Here is a 23,988-nt window from a genome sequence, read left to right on the forward strand (position 1 = left end):
GTCAGCAACAAAGAGTTCCTGATTTTAACTGTTCCATAGGTTCCAATAGATCACTCTAAATAGCATGACCCCACTGGGCACCACCGCAAGAGATGATCAATGGATACAGATCTATTTGTACAAAATTGGTAACATATCTATCCTAATAATTTCTGCATGCATGCAAGTTATCTTGATTAGGCCCGTTACAGATTAGGCCCGTTAATGTGTAAATATTATATACTAAAAGAGAATCATGGTAAAATCAAATCGGTTAATGATAAAAATAGTATATACTAAAAGAAAGTAAAGAAACAAATAGATGTACGTAATTTAAGGATTTCAAGAGAAATATTGAATGGTGAAGAATGATTGTATTAGAAGGAGTTGTGTTGTATAAAAGGTAAGCCAACATGCAACTCAAATCATCTCAAACAAATCTTCTTCCTCTAAGAGGGGATAAACAGTCTTAATTTATAAAATTATATAAGAGAATTTGAAGCCAATAAAATGGCTCCATCGACGATAATAGCGGTGTTTTTCCTCTGGGTAGGATCACTGCTTATGGTTCAAGGTGGAGATCCCACCATTAGTTTCGAGTGGAAGGTCACTTATGGCACTATATCTCCTTTAGGTGTTCCCGTTAAAGGTATTCTTATTAACGGGCAATTCCCTGGGCCAAATATTAACTCTACCACCAACAACAATGTTATAGTCAATGTGTTCAACAACCTTGATGAGCCATTCCTTTTGACATGGTAAACAAGAGTACTTTTTTTCCCATTTGATTATATTAGTAAAGAGTTGAGCTTAATTACATATATATATATGGAAATGAAATTTGTTGCAGGAGTGGCGTGCAGCATAGGAAGAATCCTTGGCAAGATGGTGTGCTTGGAACCAACTGTCCTATCCCCCCCGGGACGAATTACACCTATAAATTCCAGGTGAAGGACCAAATTGGCAGCTACATGTATTATCCAGTGACGGGTATGCATAAGGCGGTTGGCGGTTTCGGTGGCCTTCGTATTAACAGTCGTTTACTCATTCCTGTCCCCTATGCTGATCCAGCTGATGACTATACTATCATAGCAGGAGATTTTTTCAACAAGGGACACACCACCCTCAAGAAAATTCTTGAGAGCGGTCGTAACCTTGGTAGATGTGATGGTGTCCACATTAATGGAAAAGTTGCTAAAGGTGATGGTAGCGATGAACCTCTCTTCACCATGGAAGCAGGCAAAACCTACAAGTATAGGATTTGCAATGCGGGTCTCAAGACATCTCTGAACGTCAGGTTCCAAGGCCACAACATGAAATTGGTTGAGATGGAGGGTTCCCACACAGTGCAAAATGACTATGAATCCCTTGATGTTCATGTTGGACAGTGCTTCAGTGTGCTTGTTACAGCCGACCAAGAACCAAAGGATTACTTTGTTGTGGCCTCTACCCGTTTTACCAAACAAGAGGTTACAGCAACTGGTGTCATCCGTTACACCAATGGCAAGGGCGCACCCTCACCTAAGTTGCCACCACCACCAGTTGGTTGGGCTTGGTCACTCAATCAATTCCGTACCTTCCGTTGGAACTTGACTGCCAGCGCTGCTAGGCCTAACCCTCAGGGCTCCTACAAGTATGGTTCCGTTAACATTACCCGTACCATCAAGCTGGCCAACACTGCTCAAAAAGTAGATGGCAAGCTTCGATATGCTATTAATGGAGCCTCCTATGTCGAACCAACCACTCCACTAAAACTTGCAGAATACTACGGCGTAGCTGACAAGGTTTTCAAGTACGATACCATTCCTGATGACCCACCAGCTGAGATCACTAAAATAACCATGGAACCTATTGTCCTCAACCTGACACACAGAAACTTTATGGAAATCATCTTCGAGAATCGCGAAACAGCCATCCAGTCTTATCACTTGTGTGGCTATGCCTTCTTTGCTGTGGCGTAAGTATTTGGTCTTTAAATTCTTCTAGTATATAGTCATTACTTTCCGTTTAACTAAATTCTATAATCATTTGTTGCAGTGTCGAGACTGGGCAATGGAGCCCTGAGAAGAGGAAGAACTACAATCTTCTTGATGCCGTGAGCAGACACACCATACAGGTTTTCCCCAAGTCCTGGGCAGCTATCCTATTGTCATTCGACAACTGTGGAATGTGGAACATCAGGTCAGAGATATGGGACAGGCGTTACCTTGGGCAACAGCTTTATGTTAGTGTTCTTTCCCCTAACAAATCACTCAGGGACGAATACAACATGCCTGAGGGTGCACTAGTTTGCGGTGTTGTGGAAAACATGCCAAGGCCACCACCAGCTTACACCTAATTTAAAGCTTATATAAACCTGGAACCAGTTCCGCTTCAAATACACATAAAACGGCCTTTGTAGTGACTAATGCTGACTTTTCCAATAAATTAATTTTCTTGATTCAATAATAAATTCTTTCATTTTTTTCTATTTACAGTGTGTGTGAAATATATTTTATTTTTTTAAAATATAATTTTTTTCGTAAATAATATCAATAATATTAAAATAGCAAAAAAAAACAATACAATCACAATCCAAATAGATGAATATGTAAAAATTTACATAAATTAACGAATTATTAACAAATAAAAGTTAATTAATATTTTTAACTGTTGAATTTATTATTTTACTTGTGATGCAAGTAAAATTTCGAATTAATCTAAATACCATGATTCGAAATTTTTACATTAAAAAATATAGTTAAGTATTTAAAATTTAATCCGAATTGAAATTATGATGGTTAAATATTAATACACAAAAACCACCATTAAATAGAAAATTTGCTTGGTATTGGCAATTTAGAAATAAAAATAATAAATCCCTTCTCTCTAAACAATGGTGGCTATACGTCAATATCTAAGTATGGGATAAACAATGAAGTATGAATTCCCTATTGTGCCAAGAAGAATATGTCTAGTACTTCATGAGAAAACCAGCAATCCATTGGTAATGAAGGGTGTCGTTGCAATTAATTCTAGTTTGATAAATGGGTGTCTGACAAACCCTTGAAATCTTTGTTACCAACAATCTTTAGGCTGGTTAGGATCAAATTGAAAAGTAGAGAGAGTAAAAATGATCAAATTAAAGAACATGAATTAAATCCACAACTTATAGTAAAAGATTAATAGTATAATTTAACCAAATAAATTTAGTTGTTATTGTTTTTATTATAATTGAAATTTCAATTGACCAATTCGAAAGGTATCAGAATTAAAATTGACCAAATTAGAGTGTAAAGACTAAAGCTATAGCTTACATGTATAATATAGGAATGAATAGCATAATTTGACAATTTTATTTTTCGATTTAAAAAGCAAAAGTATTAATATGACCTTATAAATATATATTAGCTATTATATAATTTGACTTTTATATACTTAGCCAAAATAATTAGGTACATACAATTGAGTGACATCAATTTGAGAGTGAAAAGGTTAAAATTGGTAAAATTAGAAAGAAAAAGTGAAAAAAAAAAAAGTAAAAACAAAACGTGAGTATGGTTTTCATTGCCATATTTATAAAATTAGCCCTAATGTTTATCTAGTTTGTCACTTTAATTTTAATATTTTAGTTATTTTGAATTTTAATCAGATTTTTTTTTAAGATTAAAAAAAAGTTAGTTGAACGATTAAAATTTTAAGCAACTCGCACACAAAAAATTCATAAAAATAATTTTAAATTTTTTTAACAGACCATATTTTTAAAATTATTTAAGTCAACAATAAATTACACATAAATTACTATGAAGGTTGCCATTTTATTGATTTTAAATTTTAACAATTTAATTAATTTTCCATTAAAAAAAGTAATTTGATTAATTTATAAAAGTTAGGAACTAAAATGATCCAAAATAAGAATTAAGTCTAAAGTGACAAAATAGATAAGCATTCGGAATTTTTTTTTTTTTGAGTAAAAAAGGTTGGTAGTTTTCTAATTAATTGAATCAAATGAGGTAGAAAATAATATATGGCGGTGGAATAGGACATACTTTCGGGCTTGTGGTTGTCCCTCAAAATAGGTAATAAAGAAAATGAAACATTAGGAAGTTAGAATTTGATGGTCAAAAAATGGAGAAAATGGAGGAAATCTCGGGTTAGCCATTTCACCCATTGCAGTATAAAAATGGTGAAGATGGACAAAGGTAAAAACAGTGTGGAAGCATCTTCTTCCGCTCATATAAGTAGTGAATAATAAGGAAAGGGTTTTCAATAGTTGTAGAAAGAGAGCCCTAGCAGTCATTTAAACTTATAAACAGAGAGAGATGGCAGCCGAGGTGATCTTGAAGCTCACAATATGCTTCCTAGCATTAATGGTTGGTGTCCAAGGTGGAGACCCTTACTTATTCTTCACATGGAACGTCACCTACGGCACCATCTCTCCATTGGGAGTTCCTCAACAAGGAATACTCATTAACGGTCAATTCCCAGGACCCGAAATTAATGCCACCAGCAATAATAATATCGTGGTCAATGTGTTCAATAACCTTGATGAGCCATTCCTTTTAACATGGAGCGGTGTTCAACATAGGAAAAATTCATGGCAGGACGGTGTACTTGGAACAAATTGTCCTATTGCACCTGGTACTAACTTTACGTACCAATTCCAAGTAAAAGACCAAATTGGTAGCTATATTTATTATCCATCCACAGCTTTACATAGGGCAGCCGGTGGTTTTGGTGGTCTTAGGGTTCATAGTCGTTTACTTATCCCTGTCCCATATCCTGATCCTGCTGATGAATACACAGTTCTTACTGGTGATTGGTATGCTAAAAGCCATAAAATTTTGAGGGGTTTTTTAGATAGTGGTCGTCCTTTAGGAAGACCAGATGGTATACTTCTTAATGGTAAAGCTGGTAAAGTTGGGGTTAAACAAGAACCACTTTTCACCATGGAACCAGGCAAGACATATAAGTATAGAGTCTGTAATGTTGGGCTTAAAGCTTCACTTAATTTTAGAATCCAAGGTCATAAGTTGAAGCTTGTTGAAATGGAAGGTTCACATACTGTTCAAAACTTGTATGAGTCCTTGGATGTACATATAGGGCAATGCTTTTCGATCCTTGTTGCAGCTGATCAAGACCCAAAAGATTATTACATGGTAGCATCCACTCGGTTCCTTAAAGAAGTACAAACGACCACAGCTATCATTAGGTACAAAAATGGCAAAGGTGAAGCTTCAACGGAGCTTCCACCTGCACCTATTGGTTGGGCTTGGTCATTGAACCAGTTTCGTACTTTCCGATGGAATCTTACCGCTAGTGCTGCTAGGCCAAACCCACAAGGATCTTACCGTTATGGTGCTATTAACATCACGCGTACAATCAGGCTAGTAAACAGTGTTAGCAGAGCTAATGGTAAGCTTCGTTATGGCTTTAATGGTGTCTCACATACCGACCCAAATACCCCATTAAAATTAGCTGAATATTTCAACCTTGCTGATAAAGTCTTCAAATACAATGTAATTAAAGATGAACCAGAAAAGACCACAACCCTCACCATACAACCAAATGTACTCAACATGACATTTCGTAACTTCGTTGAAATCATATTCGAGAACCATGAAAAAAGCCTTCAATCGTTCCATATTGACGGGTATTCCTTCTTTGCGGTCGCCGTTGAGCCGGGAACATGGAGCCCTGAGAAGAGAGAGAACTATAATCTGCTCGACGCAGTGAGTAGGCATACGGTGCAAGTGTTCCCTAAATCATGGGCTGCTATACTTTTGACGTTTGATAATGCAGGCATGTGGAATATCAGGTCGGAGATATGGGAGAGAACATATTTAGGGGAACAGCTTTACGTTAGTGTTCTGTCACCAGAAAAATCACTAAGGGACGAGTACAACATCCCTGAGAACACGCCGCTGTGTGGCATCGTCTCCGGGTTGCCCAAGCCTTCACCTTATACTATCTAAAGTGGCCATGAATATGAATGCAATGTAATGTATATATGGTTGATGAACTCCCATATATTAATTTGACTGCGAGGGCCTCTTATAAATTATGTAATTATTGCACGTATATATATAACAATCCTTTCCCATATTTATACTAGACTTTTTTATTTCTACATTTTAATTTGTTTCCTTACATTTACATTATACTTTGTTTTCCATAGACAAAAATTAAGCATTTTAACAAATTTTTAAATTGTCGAATGAGTATTAACTCGATTAGTATCAGTATTCTTATCAGTGTAGGAGGTCGTGGATTCGAATACGCTAAAGTGCATTATTCTCTTATTTAAGAGTTGGAGAGAGACTATGGTTAATTATAAATATTATATAAAAAACGAATATATATATGATAAAAATCTATAACGAGAATAATATTATGAAAATAAATTTTTAAATAAAAACGAAATAGGATAGAATTAAAGTTTATATATAAGGAACTCTTAATGAATTTACTTTTAAAAATAAAATTAATTGAATAATTTAAAAAAAATAACCAATAAAATCTCAAATCACTAGATGATGTGATATTAACTGGATTTCTTTTGGCGAAAGTATTTTCCAAGTTCTTTTTCCATTTTTCGGCTTTAGTCTTAAATGGTTAATAATACCCCTAAATAAAGTAAGCATCAAATTTGTTTCTCATTCCTCACATTAAAATTAAAATTTCTCCCCACATTGTTGAATTTCAATTTTGAGGCTTGTAATTCAACAATTAAGATATTAATTTTGTTTGGAGTGGGATTTACTGGTTAAATTGTGTATATATATTTGGATTTTTTTTTAATTGATTAAATAGTTTATTTATTTTCAATATTTAGAGAAATAAATCAATTTTGAAAAGTATGTGCGAAAGCATGTCCAGCTGGACGAGCTTGCATGCCAACTGTGCAGAAAGCTGGACAAGCTAGACAAGCTTTCTTGGTAATTGTGCGGAAAACTCGCACAGCAAGACAAATTTTCCTACCAACTGTACAGAAAGCGCACCCATTGGATTTGCTTTTCATACTCTCTGTCAAAATCGACCTATTCCCCTAAATCTTAACGAAAATGGCTTATTTGACTAATTAAAGAAAAATAACAGCATAAGGCTAATTTAGCCTGATTTAAGCTTAATTTTATATTTTAATAAAGAATAAAGGAGAAAAAAATAGAGGAAAAAAAATCAGTTTTACTATTATTTAAGTATTTGATTAAGTGTCAAGAGTCAAAAAAAAAAAGGATTGAACTAAATTTTAAACAAATTAATAAATATTTTTATAGAATATTTTTATCTTTTATATTTTTATACAAATTAAACTATATATTAGATCCATTTTAACCGTAACAGTTTAAGTTAGAATTGAAATTTTAAATTTTCAAAAGTATAGAAACTAAAAATATCAAATTGGTTTTATTAATAAAATACTTTTGCATAAAAAAATATCAAATTGGAAATTTTAAATTTACGATTTATGCATAATACGATATTAATACTCTTAATGAATTTTATTACCATAGTTTGGACCATGATTAAAATTTAAAAATTTACCTAATTAAAGTATAATAACTAAAAATGATTTAAGAATAATACATTTTGGAAATTTGAAATCAAATTTTCACCAAATCAAGCTTTGCTTCGGTTGGAATATTTTGTACGTGAGAGAAAAGAAGCGTTAATGAATAGGTTGACAATATCGCATTTGAGCTAAATCTATGTACAATTTCAATATTATACCCAACTTTATATTATAATCTGATATATTCATTTTTTGAGTAAATTATAGTAACTATCCTTAAATTTTATTTAAGATTACGTTTCAGTTATTCAACTTTTAAAAGTTACATAATAGTCACTAACGTTATCAAATTATTACATTTCTAACACTTTTCCGCTAACATCTATTAAAAGTATGACGTGGCCCGATAAATGAAAAGTTTAGTAACAATTTTGGTCCCTGAATTATATCAAATAAATTCATTGTCTTGTCGATGATGCCACCAACCTCCGAGCTGGTTGCTTCAGTCTTATCATGATAACGCATTATAATAGTGTTTACAAAAATGGACTCTGAGATGATGCTAAAGATAGACCATCGCTGATGCAATGAGACTCTTAATAATGGTTTATTAGTTGACCTACATATATCGTCAAGTTAGTTTAATTATAGTGAAATTAAGATATAATTTTTAACGGTTTAATTAAAATATGATTTGATTAAAATGATGCATCTTTGATTTACTTTTGAAATCTTTTAAAGTTAGCTCCTCTTTTGACATTTGTAGTATATGTCAGGTCTTACTATATTTTCTTCAAAATAATAATACTAATTTGTGATTTGAATAGTAAATATTAAAAAATAAGGACGGAATAATTTGACCTAATTAAATTAGTGGGAATATTTCTCCTGAATTCAGAGATTTTATCAAATTATCCAAAGCACAAATGGAACATTAACCATCTTTAAACAATGCAATAAAAAACACTCTTACCAAAATGCAGCAAAAAGAAGAAAGAATTCTTTCCCATTCCTTGATCTAAAAATCATACATAGCAAAATGATTTAGTGACTCACAGTTCAATTGTACTAGATAGATTATTTCGGCCGAATTAAGTTTAATCTCTATGAGTAACATGGGATCTAGAAAATGCAGCATCAGTTCAAAAATCCTTATCAAATAATATCAAATATAACAAGAGAGGTCCACACACAGTGTATCAGACAGGTATCCCCAATTCAGATATTTTCCTTATCCTTCTGTCAAGTGAAACCCTTTGCTGCCTCAAAAGTGATGCCATTGAAGCAACCTACTATGGATGTCAAATTGGTAAATTTCTGATCAGGGATTAAGGGGTTTTTTTTTAAAACTGGCAAAGGAGCACTGAAAAGATAAAAAAAAAGAAATGCAGGACTTGCCTCTGCTCGTAGTTTCAATGCCTCCCTTCCAGGGATTTCTCGCAGTCCGTCCATCAAATCTATAAGGAACATTGAAGAAATTGTTAAGGTACAACAGCGTCCCGTAAAATTTAAAACCACCCCAACTTGTCTCAACTTGGACCAGACCCACCTCAGCTCGGGTTTGGGCAATGAAACCCTATCCCTCCCCGTTGGAGGTTGGACATGCCCAAACTAGCATGATAGACTAACCATATAGCCAAAGATTGCAGCATGTCTTAATCTAATTAAACAAAAGAAGGAAGTCCCAACTAGACAAATTGTGAAGAACCTAAAACAAACTCAAAACAAAACCAAAAAGTACAACATTGAAAGTAATAACAAGTAGACAAAATGTTTGGCGGAAAAAAAATCAAAATAAGGCAGAAAGCTTAGTTGCTCGGTAAAGAAGAAATAAGAGCAAAAGGGCGTCGAGAAGTCTCTAGACTGTGTAAAAGGCTGCTGAAAAGAAACCCTACTCGGAAGTGTATATAAATAATAAGGATATGGAATAGTACAATATGAAGACATTCTAGTAAATATGCCCAGGGCAGAGTTGGATTTGCATAAACCGGACTCTGCTCTGACCCAAGTTCTATTTTAGAAAAAACCTTGTCCTACCCTGCCTTGATATTCTTTACAAAAACAATATAAAACAGCAAGGTGGCTTGGAAATGGTTAGCCACAGGTTAATTTTCCAACATTATACGTCGATACCAATCTCATCTTCAGATTGATACACATACCTTTTCTAAAACCAACATGCTTGACAACAGCCAATCTAAGTTCTACTGTTGGTTTAAGAGTTATATGGTCTAAACGACATTATAGGAGAGTGGACACCATAGCTGCATGCTAGAATAATTTTATGCAAAATTTAAGTTTCTAAACATCCTATTACAAACAACCCTTCTTTACTGTACTAAGAAGAGAGTAAAAGAGAGCCCAGGGACAAACGAGATGGTTGAAAGCACCAGATTCATCAAATATAAATAATGACAAACTAATATGGGAAGCCAAAGTCAGTCAAGCTTCCCAAGGGACCCAAGATGCCAACAACTGTTTACCAAAAGAGAACAAACTATATATATAAAGAAAATATGAGCTTTAAGCATACCTACAGCTTCAGCCTCAACCTTGTAAACTGATTTAGCAAGACGGTGAATCTGACCTCCAGAATTCCTACACAAACAATGTGGAACAGTTAAACAAGAAAATTAATGAGAACTTAGAAGCATAACATTTAAGAAATTCATACTACTTACATGAGCTCTTTCTGGCCACGTTTCATATCCTTTTCTGCAAGAGCTGCCCTTTCAAGCAGCTTACTGCTCTCCTTTTTCATCAAATCAACAGATAGGCTTAACACTTTTACATTCTTCTCAGCCCTAGAAAATTTTGCCTGTAGGAAAGTTTAGCAGAAAGGAAATGTATACAAGAGCTTAGAGTCGAACTTTATACTAAGACACATAATATCTAGAACCTGAGGTTTTTGCTTTGGCTTAGTAAAGAATTCAAAATGACAGGTCATGCAGCATATATAGTGCAAGCAAACATTCAACTTATAGTTCCACTAAGTGGAGGAAGCTTCAACCAAATTAACAGGGTAGCTACCTCCTCACTTTGAAATCGACCCAACGTATTACGGAATAGAAACCTTCTTGGGCCTGCAACAAATACTCTGACATCAGTTTGTTTTAAATTTAAAAGCCAAACCAAATAGAAAGTTGTGCACAGAAGTCAAATGAATGAATATGAAGACTCATCAAATACTTTCATTTCATAACCCGTGCAATAGATCTAAAGAAGGGAACCCAGAGGCCAAAAGGAGGACGTAACTCGAACAAAATTGATGCAACCTAGACTTATAATCCGAGGAGTACATATCATCACTGTATATGAAAAATCTTAAATCTTTGGCCAAACTTAATAAAGCTTTATTTAAAGGGAGGAAAAAAGCCTGCTAACAAGATGGGAAGAAGGTGGAAGCCCATCATTCAAAATTGCCAAAGAAGACTCCTGATCAGGCCTGCTAACAACAACATAAACAATGCCAACGACTTCATTCCCCCGGCCCCCAATCAATTCCCCCAGAAATACACATTTATTGCACTTCGCATTTGAGTTTCTTATACCTTATTTAATTTAATAATTTCCTACAAGTAAAGGATCCAGATTTAAAAGCTTCTAAATGAAGAAGCATCTAGAGGGCGGACTTTTGATACAGTCAAAGAGAATCACATAGCTCCAAGGACAGGATTTGTTATTCAAATCAGTCAGCCACCACATGGTCTCATTGACATAGTTAAACATTATAGCTATGTTCACAAGAGAATGATGGTGTTGCTTCACTAGCATTGCTTCTAAGGATAACACTAATTAGTTTTACCCATTTGATCACAACAAAAAATTTACACCATGAAACAAAGAAAGTAGAATAACAAACCAAATCCTTTTAACTTAGAACCAAAAAACTCAACAAATTTCTAAAGGACTCAGTTGTTTCCACCAAAACAAAATCTTCTTCAAATACTGTTTTTCCTTTTCTTTGGTTTACAAAATCAGATAAGAATCAAGTGTTGCAGGCAATCATCGAAATGAGAAATGAAAATCAGGAAAGAACAAACCTCGCATGAGACAGAGAGCAGCAGTCAAAGTAATCCCAACAGCTGCACCTGGGTTTTCCTTCGCAATCATCACCCCCTCTTTTTTTTATAATTAAAAACAAAGAACAGTTACAAACTATTCAGTTATTAAAATCACAACCATCAATTAAATGAAAAAAAATGATTAGAAAACCTTTAAGTTTGCTGAAAAAAGCATCTTCATAGGATTTATAGTAAGAGGATGCTTGTGGTAGAGAATCCTACAAAACCCAGAAATTTATAATCAATTCTTTTAATTTCTCATTAATTACATTATATGCTTTAATAAAATCATTGTTATATAATAAGGAAAAAAAAAAGAAACCTGGAAAGTGCGTAGATGGGTAGAGGAGTTATGGAAAAGGGATTGAGCAGAGCGAATCGCTAAGTCTTTAGAATCTATAAGGTTTTCGATTGTCGGCAATTCCTCCACCCATGGCTTTGTTGAAGAATTAGCAGCGGGGATGGTGGCGGTGGCGGCCTCACGACCTTCTTCTTCTCCGCTCATTTGCCGATGCCGATCACTCGTTTCTATTGTTTTTCTTTCTTTCTTTCCGCTTTACCCTTCGATTTTCTTTTCTGAACTTTGCGTTAAATAATGTTATGCTTAAATAATAAATATGGTTACTATAAATAATGGCATTGAAATTCGGTTTAAAAATTACAAAAATATTAATTTTTCACTATTTAAATGTTTGGTTTAACTTAGAGATATTCATAAATTAGGCCACGCTTAAGGATAATATTTAACATATTTTATATTAGTTTAAGTTCGGCTTAATTTAAAATATGAGTTAAAAATTTTCTTCAATTTTATCTATGGTTATAAATAGCGAATCTAAATTCGTTTTAAACTCGCTCATATTATTTTTTCCCAAAATTTTGTTAAAATATATTTATAGTATTTATTTAATATTTTTTATATATTAAAATCTTATATATAATTATCTTAATATCTTTTAACATTTACATTTGTTGAGGGGAATCCGTTCTATTATTAGAAGAAATCTTTAGAGTATCGTTTTTTGATCAATCGATCTAGATCTCGAACATTAGAGGTATTGTACTCAAGATGTCTATGCTTGATTTTACCCTCGAAGCTTTGTCTTCCGACTTCGAGGAGAGTCCAAAGGGGATCATGAAGCTTATCGGAAGCATTTAGGGTCCACCAAAGAAATACTTTGTCATTTTGACTTTGGTGAATTTCAAACCCAAGCCTTTAAAGGGTTTTAAAGGGCAAGAATACTCCCACTTGGTTAGCCAAAAAAGTGATTTTCAATCGTAAAATCTATTGAGATTGGTCTACCATTAAAGTATACAAAAACAAGTTGAAAAGAGAATATTTATAAGCAATCATTTGCAACATTAAGCCTACCAATCATCTCAATTAATACAATTAATTCTATGGCTTGTTCAGCCTCGTAAGACAAGATATAACATTTATAACTTCTTATCTTTTACTAAGTCTATGATAGACCATTTCGCTCTACCTTTTACAATGGCTAAGATAGAACTACTTTAGTTTTCAAGTATATATCAACCAAAATCTCCTTGGTTTTTAAGGCTAAACTGAAAATCCTGTCTTTTTCAAAGATAATTTGGTGTAAACTAGAAAGACCTCTCTCCAAAGTAAACTCTCTCAAATACAAATAGACAGTTGGATAAAGAAATGAAACTAAACTTAGCAAGTGTTTATGTACAAAGTGTGAAAATGAGAAGAATAAAAGAAAGAACCTTCAAATATAAGCTCTTGATCTTTGAAGCTTCTTCTCTTGTGTTTATTGAAGTGTTCTTGGACTCTATTTATAACCTCTCTTTGATTTCTAACAGTTTGGAGTAGTGAGAGGGAAAAACTGGTCATCTAAAGCAATTAATTTACGTATGAAAGTCCTCTTGTAACATGAGGTATTGATACTCTTGAGAAAAGTAAACGACAGAGACAAAGGAGTAATGATACCATGAAGTTAGGTATAGATCCTTTGCGCTAAATATTAATATATCAAGAACAAGTATCGATACTTTACTCTTCTAAATTATAATGTGGCTACTGACTTACCAAGGTAACTATACCAATACTTATTGTACCAAAATATATAAAATGACTTGAAATGACTTTAAAAACATTTTCAAAGGCATTTCGTTAACTCGAGATTATAAGACATGATTGAAATCAATAACAAGTATTCTTGAGTTTATTTTGGATTTGAGAATATTTTCAAAGATATTTCTTTTTATTTCTAACATAAATAATTTAAGGAAAAAAGTAGAAAATTAGTCTTAAATATTATTATATCAAAAGCTTTATAAATTAAAGCTAACAATTAAGAATTAAAAAAATTTACGCGGATTAAAAAGTTCAATTAATACTAATTCGGTTTGATTAACAGTTAAAAGATTAAAAAATCGATTAATTCGATTAATACTAGATCAGTTCAGTTAACCATTTGATCACCCTTAACTATAAGTGAAATGAAAATCAAGTAAAATGTTGATTGTAAACATAATCGTACATGCTAATGCATAATTAAAATTGGTATACTCATATTACCTCTCACCATACCACATGCTTACGTCAAAACGTAAATTCTAACAAAGCTCATTATTGTAGTTTCGCCAAAAGTTTAGTCTCAGCCTTACACATCACATAAGGTGAGTTCGTGTAATCTCCAGAAGTTATATAGGAAAGAGCTCCTACCAACATCTATCAATTCATCACCTTTCTAATCGGAGTGAGTATTCGATAGTGTCATGTTGAATTGAGTCAAAAAATTTCGAATTAGTCGAGTTGACAAATCTTAATTTAGCAACCGAACTCAATTGATTTTTTTTTTAAATCGAATCAAATACAGTTAAGTCAAGTTAAGTTATATTCAATGTTGCGTTTACATGGACCGATTATTTAACTAGTAGACGAAGTACAAGATTATTTAACTACATAAACAATTTAATGATTTTGTTTTTTAACTTAATGAGTAAACATTTATCAAAATAACATAGTTTTGTCTTTTAACTTAATGGTTTTGATTTTTAACTTTAGAAAAGGTAAACATTTATTAGAACGACGTAGTTTTGCCTTTTCTTATTTGGATTTTTGGATAATTAGAATTGTGCAATTCATATTCGAGTTAAACCAAAAAACTTAATTTTTCATCCGAGTTGATCCGAATAATTTGATTAACTTAAATAATTCGAACTATTTAATTCAAAATTTAAATTTTTTATCAAGTTTTTCGAATCAAATCAAATTTTACTCACCTTTACTTTCTAACCCTAACAATATTCTATCTAGTCACTTTAGAATGACTCTAACAATGCTCTCAGCTGACAATCATCACTCTACCCCTACACATGAGGAATACAATGCTTGATGATTGGGACACATGCTCAGTTGACCTCTCTCTACAAATACCTCGTCTCAATACCAAAACAAAAAGACTGGAAATATATAAAAGAGATCTGAAGAGAACTATTAGTCATTACCCTGTAAAAAAACTCCATACTAAATGATTCTCTACATCGCCTATCGTGTGAACCACTACTATAATACACCCAAAACTTTATTTAACTTTATATAACAAAAATATTTCCAAGAATTTGATTTTATTTTAAAAATTAATAAATTAAATTTAAAATAACATTAATTTCACCAAGAATTCTCAAATTATCGCTAAATGAGTTTTAAATTTTAGAATATTCTAAATAAAGTATTATAAGATTAATATTATATTAATCAAATTCTTCTATTAAATTAACCATCAATTTAAGCATAAATGTTAGATTGGACTTAATGTAAAGTATATCTAAAATTAATGGATCAAATTATAAACACGTGTATATTGATCGCATGCATGACTAGAATCTAATGTGTTAAAAATAGTTTCATTAAATTTTAGAAAGATTATTTTTTTTAGACATGTCTAATTCAGGTTATCCATGTAGGTGGGCACATATGTGTTTATAATTTGATCGATGTGTTTTAAATATGCTCCACGACAGACTTGAGCTAGCACTTGACATCCAAGTTAGGCTAACAGAAAGGCCTAATTAATACAATATTGATATTTCTTTTGACCAAAACAATACTAATACTTTAAAAACTAAATTTTGTTATAAAAATAATAATAATGAGATCAAATAACAAGAGATATAGGAGAACAAATAAGAAGTATTGTTTTTATTGATCAATAAGGATATTTATAATGTTTTTCTAAAGTATATATTTATAAACATAAAAAGTATAAATAATATAGCTTTACTTCTAATAAACATCAGAGTCCTGCCAATTAAGTTCTAGCTCGATTGGCATGGGTATTGTTGCCAATGTAGGAGAACATAGGTACAAGTGCATCGAAGCATATTATTCTCCCATTTATGGGTTAAGGTGGGGCTATGGGTTTTGTCAAAAAGAACAGATATGATTAGAGCATGTAATAAGATTGATAAAAAAAATTAAATCCTAATAATAAACATCAGAGTCATAATGTATATCAAAACTCTCAATTTAATGAACATCCATTTTTATAATAATAAAATATTTATAACAAATTAAAATTTTAAGAGTATAATGTGTTTCAATGCACTCGAACTCATATCTTCTTGTATTGACAACAATATTTATGTCAATCAAGATAAAACTCAATTATAGATTGATATTTGAGTCAAGCCCAATTATCCAAATTTAAAATATTATAAATCAGTAGCCATCCAAATCCAAAACAACCTTAAACATTTCAAGACTTAAATTGACCTTTTTAGTTAGTTAAATAATGTAAGTTAGAAAGTTGACAAAAATAGAAAAAAAATCTGAGGAGGAAAAGAGAGAATGGAGTTGGATTGTCCTATAATGAGGAAGAAGAAAAATGTAAATCTTTAGCCATTTCCTTCTCTTTTCTTCAACAACAAAAAAAAAAAATTAACCCAAGATTCTTCTTCTTCTTCTTCTCATCTTTTTTGTTTCTTTCATGTTCTAATTCATAGCCACCAACAATCTTTAAGAAAAATAAAGGTAATAGGTAAAAAAAAATTGGGATTATGTTTCTCTATATGAAACCTTGTTATTTTGTGTTATTTATCATTGGGTCAAATTTTTCTCATGTAAAATGAAATTTTGATCAAAGACCAGAAAAAAAGGTGGGGGTGGGGTTAAAGAAATTCTTTGTTGTTTTCGAGCCCTTTTTCATGGATTTGAGGTTGTTGTTAAGCTGTTTGTAGATTATGAGTCCTTTAGTTTTCTTTTTTAAGAAGAGCTCCTTAACAAGCTTTTCTATTGCTATTCTTATTCTCTTGTTGCAAATTATGTATTCATTTTTAAGGTTTTGGTGTTATTTTGAATCATTGTTTTCAATTTTTGATAAATTTAAAAAAGTATACTTGAAGGGATTCAGAACATGGATTTACTTATAAAAGGGTATGAATTTAGGAGTTGCTTTCTTCTTGCGGTATCAATCACATTGTTCTAGATGTTTTTGTTGTAGATTGATTTTTTGAGGGGAAACTAACTCCTTTTAAAAAAGTTTTTAAGGTGTCATCCGTTTGAAGCCTACAAACCCTTTAATAGATTGTTATTGTCCACATGTCAAATCGAAATTTTATCTCATGACTCTATTAACAGCTTGAGTATCTCATCAATGGCACGTAAGCATCAATCCACATGGTAGGGTTTAAACTCTTGTATGATGTATGACATCTAAGGGCAAGGGCTCAAACCCTACCAAGTGTGTAATGCTCACATCCACGTGAGCATTCATGTCCAATGAGGCATTTTTATTCTATGAACTCGCATTCCAAAGTAATCTCTTTAGGCACTGAAGCTCTTGTCAAAGTTGGAAGACAAAACTCTAATTTAACTTAATGAAATACTAACTCATTGAAGGATTTGTTGGCTCTGGACAAATAACACTTCAAAGACTATTTCGAAACGAGTCAACCTCTCCTCAACAGCTTCCATTTTAGTTCTACAAATCAGACTTCTTAATGTTATTTGTTGTTTGTTTATGACAGAATCCCTAAAGGAACAGAAAAGGAAAGGTGAGGAAGGAGGATAAAAGGCCATAAAAGAATGGAGGAAGCTATGGCAGAAAATTACTGGTGTTACCAATGCTCTCAAGTGGTGACCCCTATTATGGGAATTGAGATTAAATGCCCATTTTGTCAAGGTGGGTTTATTGAACAAATGAGCAGTGGTACAAGAGGCAGTGAAGACATGGATTCTGATATGGGATCAGACCGAGCACTATCTTTGTGGGCACCAATCTTGTTAGGTATGATTGGTAATCCCCGTCTTCGTAGAAGATTTGATCGTATTGACTTTGAAGAAGAGAATAATGAGAATGACAATGATAATGGTGAAGGTCGCCATGAAGGAAATACTGATTTGGACCAAGAGCTCGAATCCATCATTAGAAGGAGGAGGAGAAGCTCTGCTACAATTTTGCAATTGCTTCAAGGTATTAGAGATGGAATGGCATCCGAAGTGGAGAATGCTGCGAATGATAGAGATCAGGGTATGGGTACGAGCAGGGATCGGGATAGGGAAAGAGAGCGTGTTATTTTGATCAATCCTTTCAATCAGACTATCATCGTCCAAGGTCCTTACGATTCCAGTCAGAGTGGTCTGAGCCAAAACTCGAACCATACAAGGTCTTTAGGCGACTATTTCATGAGTCCTGGACTCGACTTATTGTTGCAACATCTGGCAGAGAATGAATCGAACAGATACGGAACTCCACCAACGCAAAAAGAGGCAATCGAAGCTTTGCCCACCGTGAAAATTGAGGAGATGCTGCAATGTTCTGTGTGCTTGGATGATCTCAAGACCGGTAACGTGGCAAAGGAAATGCCATGTAAACATAAGTTCCATGGCGAGTGTATACTGCCATGGTTGGAGCTCCATAGTTCTTGTCCGGTTTGTAGATATCAAATGCCCACAGACGAATCAAAACTGGATTCCGAGAGACCAAGGGCTAATACCAATCGAAGAGAAAGCGGAAACAATGTGCGCGGTAGCAGCGAAGAGGGCGAAAGAGATGGGAGAAACGGGAGCGGGAGAAGGTTCTCAATCCCGTGGCCATTCAATGGTTTGTTCTCGTCAGGATCTCAATCTAGTGGAGCCAATTCTTCCGATACTTCATCGTCGTCTCAATCCACAACTACTTCACAAAGAGATGAGAAAAATTGACATTTCCAATAAATAATTGGGTAGTATTAGCATAGCATCCTCCTCCTCATCAGTCTTCGCTATGCTGCCTAAATATTTTCTGCCTTTGCTTTTTATGTAGATAGTAATTTTTCATTGAATTTGAATCTTGGGGGAAAACACATATACATTTGTGCTTTTGTTTTTAATTTCTCTATTGTTGAAGATCCTTGGCCTTGGAAGAGTTTCCCATATTGATTCTTACCTACTCTTGGATCCTCATATATGTAATTTCTTTCTTTTTTTATTTATCTATATTCATTTGATAAAAGTTAAATTATAAATGGTGAATGTTTCGATTGGTTTTACATTAACCAAATTCAGCACCATGATCCATGGATAAGATCGAGGACGTATGTTTTATCTATACTACATGTCTATATCGATAATCAAATTAAGGGAGGAGATAGGCGAAGGGTGGAGAGCCATTAGGAGGAAGAGAGAGAGAATGTTTTTTGGGTACCCCTCTATGATAAGGCAAAGAAGTTTTTATATAAGAAACTTGGGAGTAACTCATGGAGGAGTCTCACAAGTGAGTGAATCATCTCATCGACCCCAAGTGAAGGAGACAATGAGATCTTGTAGAGTCACGATGTGATGTTATAAGGTGATTTTCGTAATAAGTGATTGTTGTCATGTCGTAATAAGGTGTACCCCTTAGTGAAAGTACCTTGTGAACAAAGGTGTGCGTGGAGGTAATACAACATTATATTTAACAATTTGATAAATTGAGTTGTTGCTATGAATTTCAATTATGTGAAATTAACAAAAAATTATTAGTTTTATAAAGTAACAAATATTATGCCATATCTTGAAAAATTAACAAAAACTCATTACTTTAAAATTTGATCCATGTAATGATGTGATACTCTAATATTATGTCGTGTCATTGTTTAAAAAATTAATTTTTTTATAAAATATTTTAGGTGATGGTGTGGCACAATCTCAAAATACCGCATTATAACATGAATCAAAACTGGAAAAAAAATTATCAAATTCAAATACTAATATGTACTAAAAAATCAAAAATCAATCCGTGTATGTCATATCAAAGAGTAAATTAATTTTTTTATTAAAATTTTTATCAATTTTTACTATTAAAATCTAATCTTCAACATAAAATATATGTTTAATTATTCAATCAACCACGTCAATTTTTAATAAAAAAAATCAAATGCATTATATTCATAAAAAGCACGGTTTACGTAAAATAAAATAAAAAGTCTTCAAAAAATTCTCCCAAAAAAAATTCATGAATAAACTCAAATTTTAATTTCACTTTCACTTAGCAGTCAAGATCTTGATTACAGATGCAGTCCCGATTCGATGCAGAGCAACCACTGAATCCCCTTCTTTACACAATCCCATCGACTTTGCATGCTTTATAGCAAACCCTAAAGCTTCCTCCGTCGTTTCTTCATGTGATGCTCTCGCTGACCCAGCATACAACACCGGGATCAACCCACGAAATATTAAGCTATGCCTCGCCGGCCTTTCATCGCTACACGACCAATCAAAAGAATCCGTCATTATCTCCGGTACAACCACCGATAAAATGGGTTTTCCTGGTCTGTACTTAGCCACCAGCTTCGCCGTGCTCCCTCCCCTCGTTAACACCAATATAAGAGCTGCACTTGCTGAATTCGCCGTCCTAACAGCCGTGGCAGCCAAGCTTTCCAATGGACTCATTGGTACCGGGGAGTGTTTCATAATCCTTTTGAAGACATCTTCGTAATCGAGTGTGCTTTCGGCTTCAACGCATATTTTGGCCATTGTTTGAACAGCTAGTTCAGGATAAGCCCCGGCAGCGGTTTCGCCACTTAACATGACGCAGTCGGTGCCATCGAGGACTGCGTTAGCGACGTCGGTGGCCTCCGCCCTGGTTGGGCGGGGAGACTTGATCATGGATTCCAACATTTGGGTGGCGGTGACGACGGGTTTGCCTTGGATGTTACACTTGTAAACCATGACTTTTTGGGCTAGAAATATCTTTTCGATTGGAATCTCCATTCCAAGGTCACCTCGTGCCACCATGAATGCATCTGAATTTGCAAGGATGTCATCAAAATTTGCCACCCCTTCTTGATTTTCAACCTACCACATAATTTTCCACAAATTGCCATCATTGAAATAGGGTTAACTCCACCAAAATATCACCAAACTATCACATACATTTTAAATTATCTTTAATCCCGAAAATGTTTTAATCGAGTCTTCAAACTATTAATATTATAATAATTAAGTTCTTCTATGAGTCTAATCGTCAATCCATATATTAAATATTAGTGTGCAATATCAAATCAATTACCACTTCATAGTTAGTATGCTTTATAATCTTAAAAATTATTACCATCTTGTAGATATTGAGTACATCTATTTTCACCCCATTTTATCTCACCTCAATTTCATTTTTCCTAGTTATTTTTAATATTTAAAAAAAACAAATATTTAAACATAATTCTTTAAAAATATGACATTTTTCTCTTTTTAATAATATATAAAAATAAAATAATAATTTCATATAATAAAAAGAGATAGAGTAAGACAAACAATTATTATGATCGCTTTATACTCACAATAAAAAAAATCGGCCACATCCACTTTTTTAGGAAAATAAATGCTACAACATATTAGATGGAAATCTATTTGGTGGTTTTAGTTTTCCGTCCCTACCGTCTTTACTTTTTTTAATCATCCTTAGCACCTACAGTATGGATTTGACATTTAAAAAATCAATAAAATTTATGATGATTATTTCTTTCTTTTAGCACATCAATACAAGTTATCAAGTACACGCATATTTATAATTTAATTAACACTTCACATTAAATTTGAATTAATATTTAAGTTCAAGTTAATGGTTAAGCTAATTTTATCAATCTAATTGATTCAATATTAATATGTTAAAGACTCGTAACATTTTGAAGTTTAAGAATTAATTTAAAATTTAGACCATAACTTGAGAACTTCTAATGCAATTAACCCCATTTTACTATTAGATGATTACTTCCATAATTAAACTTGTTTATGAGTTGGACTACGTTCAAGTTCAAAGGCTCACTCAAAATTTGAGAAGATTCGAGCAAAAATATTAGGCTCTAAAAATAGGCTTAGGTAAAAAATTAGGCTCATACGAAATATAAATCAAGCTCAGGCTTGGACATCCAAGACCCAAGCCCAAGTCGGCCCTTTAGTTAAGTTGTAATGTTTTATATTATATAATTTATAACACAAAAAATTTAATCTATAATAGTATATAATACCACTGCAATGTAAATATTAAAAAATATTAAGATCACTATATATAATTTTTTTATAAATAAAAAAATTAGATTATTAAATATTAAATTAAAAAAATTTTAATTTTTTTAAAAAAAATAATATTACCAAGCTTAAATGAACTTAATTATCTATTTATAAATATAAATAAATTTGAATAAAATTTTAAACCATATTTCGAACCGAACGAAACTTCCACAAGCTAAAAATATGTTAATATAAATCAACACTACTATTCATAATACTTTCTAAAAACTCAGGCAAAAGCAAATGAGACTATTCGTTACATGGTTCCTAACTGAGTGCAAGTAAAATAGCATCTATATATTTATGCATGGCATGGCATGCATGCATGTACGTATAGGTATATATGTATGTATGAAATTCTTCAAACATGCATACCTTGGACATGAGAAGAATGTTCTTAGAATGCTCTCCGAGCACCTTACGAACCTCAACCAAATCCGAGCCTTTTCGAACAAATGAAAGAGCAATCATATCGATTTTGTTAGGAACCCCCCATTGCAATATATCTTCCTTATCTTTATCCGTCAATGTAGGGAGGTCGACGACCACGCCGGGAAGGTTAACGTTCTTCCTCTCGCCGAGAACGGCAGAGTTCTCGCACCGGCAGTGAACCAAACCCTTTTCAAGGTCGCAAGATAAGACGGTAAACGAGATTGTGCCATCTGCACAAAGGATAACCATCCCAAGTTTTACATCCTCGGCCAGCTTTTTGTAGCTCATGCTTATTAGTTTCTCGTCACCCTTTATGCCGTAGTCTGTGGTAATGGTGATTTCTTCACCCTGTTTCAGCTGAACTTTTCCATCTTTGAGGAAACCTGTTCGAATCTCAGGACCCTGGAATTTTATTTTATTTTTTAACGTAAGAATAAACAGCTAGGGTTCGTCAGCTAATCAGCTTTTCCATGTGGTAATTCCGATTAAAATAAATAATTTTCACTTTAGATAAGATTCGTCTTATTCATGTCCGCAATATATCTACTAATTCAATGATGTTAAGTTCATGTATAACATTGTAATTGGATTAAAATTTATGTACCATTTAATATTTAACCCATTAATAAAAAAGAAAAGAGAGAGAAAAAAAAGGTTGTTATCGGAAAAAAGTACCTTGGTATCGAGCATGACGGCGCAAAAGATTCCGGTATTGATCATTGCTGCCCGGAGATTATCAAGAGTTTCCTGATGATAATCATGAGATCCGTGAGAGAAATTGAAACGAGCGACGCTTAAACCGGCTTTCAACAGCTTCTCGATCATAGGGACGGATCTACAGGAAGGACCGAGAGTACATACGATCTTCGTCTTCGGCTTACTCTCCATTACAGCTGATCCAATAGCAACATCATTATTCATTTTTTATTTTTTTTATTTTTATTTTGTTCTTCTCCTTTATTTTGAAATTTTTTTAGAATTAATTAATTATTTAAATATATATAATACTAATAATAATAAAAGCAAGTATTTGTAAGAGGAAAAGGGAAACTAAGTGAGACCCCGTTTTTCCCTCTGAATTTCCCAGGTGTATAACTACGTAGTAGAATGTAGAACAAATCAAATGCATTTGAATTTTCCCTTTTAGAAAGGCAGTTAATACTTTATATGAATCAACTAAAAAAATTAAATTGCTCAAAACAAAAGAAATATAGGGGCTAATTGTATAATTTAACATAAAATTTTCGTTTGAAATGATGATTTAACGTATCATGTCCACTTACCTTTATACCATTAATATAAGTGACTAAAATGTAACTTGAGACAAATAAAAGTGACTATTTTAATAATTTACCCTTCTTTTTTATTTTTTTTACAATTAAATTTCAATTATAATCTCTCTATCCTTTAATTTTGACATAATTAAATACCTAAACTTTTATAATGCAATTATTTAATCTAAATACTTTATTTTAATTCAAATGCTACCGTGAATTTAAGAATTGTTAACACAGTTGAAATTC

At 32.9% G+C, this 23,988-nt stretch overlaps 5 protein-coding genes across 7 annotated transcripts; 3 read left to right on the forward strand and 2 right to left on the reverse strand.

Moving 5' to 3' along the window:
* The first annotated feature begins 424 nt into the window (after positions 1-424).
* LOC107942800 (L-ascorbate oxidase homolog) lies at positions 425-2,449 on the forward strand. The gene is made up of 3 exons (XM_016876519.2): positions 425-737; positions 830-1,936; positions 2,017-2,449. Exons 1-3 carry the CDS (start codon positions 490-492, stop codon positions 2,315-2,317), a joined length of 1,656 nt encoding a protein of 551 aa, XP_016732008.2. The 5' UTR covers positions 425-489; the 3' UTR covers positions 2,318-2,449.
* A 1,713-nt stretch (positions 2,450-4,162) lies between these two features.
* On the forward strand, positions 4,163-6,063 carry LOC107942799 (L-ascorbate oxidase homolog). Its single transcript, XM_016876518.2, has one exon. The coding sequence runs from the start codon at positions 4,281-4,283 to the stop codon at positions 5,931-5,933; it is 1,653 nt and encodes a 550-aa protein (XP_016732007.1). The 5' UTR covers positions 4,163-4,280; the 3' UTR covers positions 5,934-6,063.
* Positions 6,064-8,449: 2,386 nt separating this feature from the next.
* Positions 8,450-12,163, reverse strand: LOC107942808 (RGS1-HXK1-interacting protein 1). 3 transcript variants are annotated; one of them, XM_016876526.2, is made up of 8 exons: positions 11,858-12,163; positions 11,687-11,753; positions 11,515-11,592; positions 10,502-10,554; positions 10,153-10,289; positions 10,005-10,069; positions 8,870-8,928; positions 8,450-8,760 (listed from the first exon to the last, which is right to left on the reverse strand). In XM_016876526.2, exons 1-8 carry the CDS (start codon positions 12,038-12,040, stop codon positions 8,671-8,673), a joined length of 732 nt encoding a protein of 243 aa, XP_016732015.1. In that variant the 5' UTR covers positions 12,041-12,163; the 3' UTR covers positions 8,450-8,670. The 3 variants fall into 3 exon arrangements, with proteins under 3 accessions (XP_016732015.1, XP_016732017.1, XP_016732016.1); XM_016876528.2 differs by having other exon boundaries at positions 8,450-8,763; XM_016876527.2 differs by having other exon boundaries at positions 8,450-8,788.
* A 4,162-nt stretch (positions 12,164-16,325) lies between these two features.
* On the forward strand, positions 16,326-18,991 carry LOC107942804 (E3 ubiquitin-protein ligase SIRP1). Its single transcript, XM_041085797.1, has 2 exons — positions 16,326-16,537; positions 17,533-18,991. Exon 2 carries the CDS (start codon positions 17,591-17,593, stop codon positions 18,707-18,709), a length of 1,119 nt encoding a protein of 372 aa, XP_040941731.1. The 5' UTR covers positions 16,326-16,537; positions 17,533-17,590; the 3' UTR covers positions 18,710-18,991.
* Positions 18,992-19,911: 920 nt separating this feature from the next.
* Positions 19,912-23,455, reverse strand: LOC107942803 (pyruvate kinase, cytosolic isozyme). Its single transcript, XM_041085798.1, has 3 exons — positions 23,141-23,455; positions 22,409-22,867; positions 19,912-20,821 (listed from the first exon to the last, which is right to left on the reverse strand). Exons 1-3 carry the CDS (start codon positions 23,384-23,386, stop codon positions 20,009-20,011), a joined length of 1,518 nt encoding a protein of 505 aa, XP_040941732.1. The 5' UTR covers positions 23,387-23,455; the 3' UTR covers positions 19,912-20,008.
* Between the last annotated feature and the right edge of the window lie 533 nt (positions 23,456-23,988).

The sequence above is a fragment of the Gossypium hirsutum genome, chromosome A13, assembly GCF_007990345.1.
Source record: "Gossypium hirsutum isolate 1008001.06 chromosome A13, Gossypium_hirsutum_v2.1, whole genome shotgun sequence".
In the NCBI taxonomy this organism is placed as follows: domain Eukaryota; kingdom Viridiplantae; phylum Streptophyta; class Magnoliopsida; order Malvales; family Malvaceae; genus Gossypium; species Gossypium hirsutum.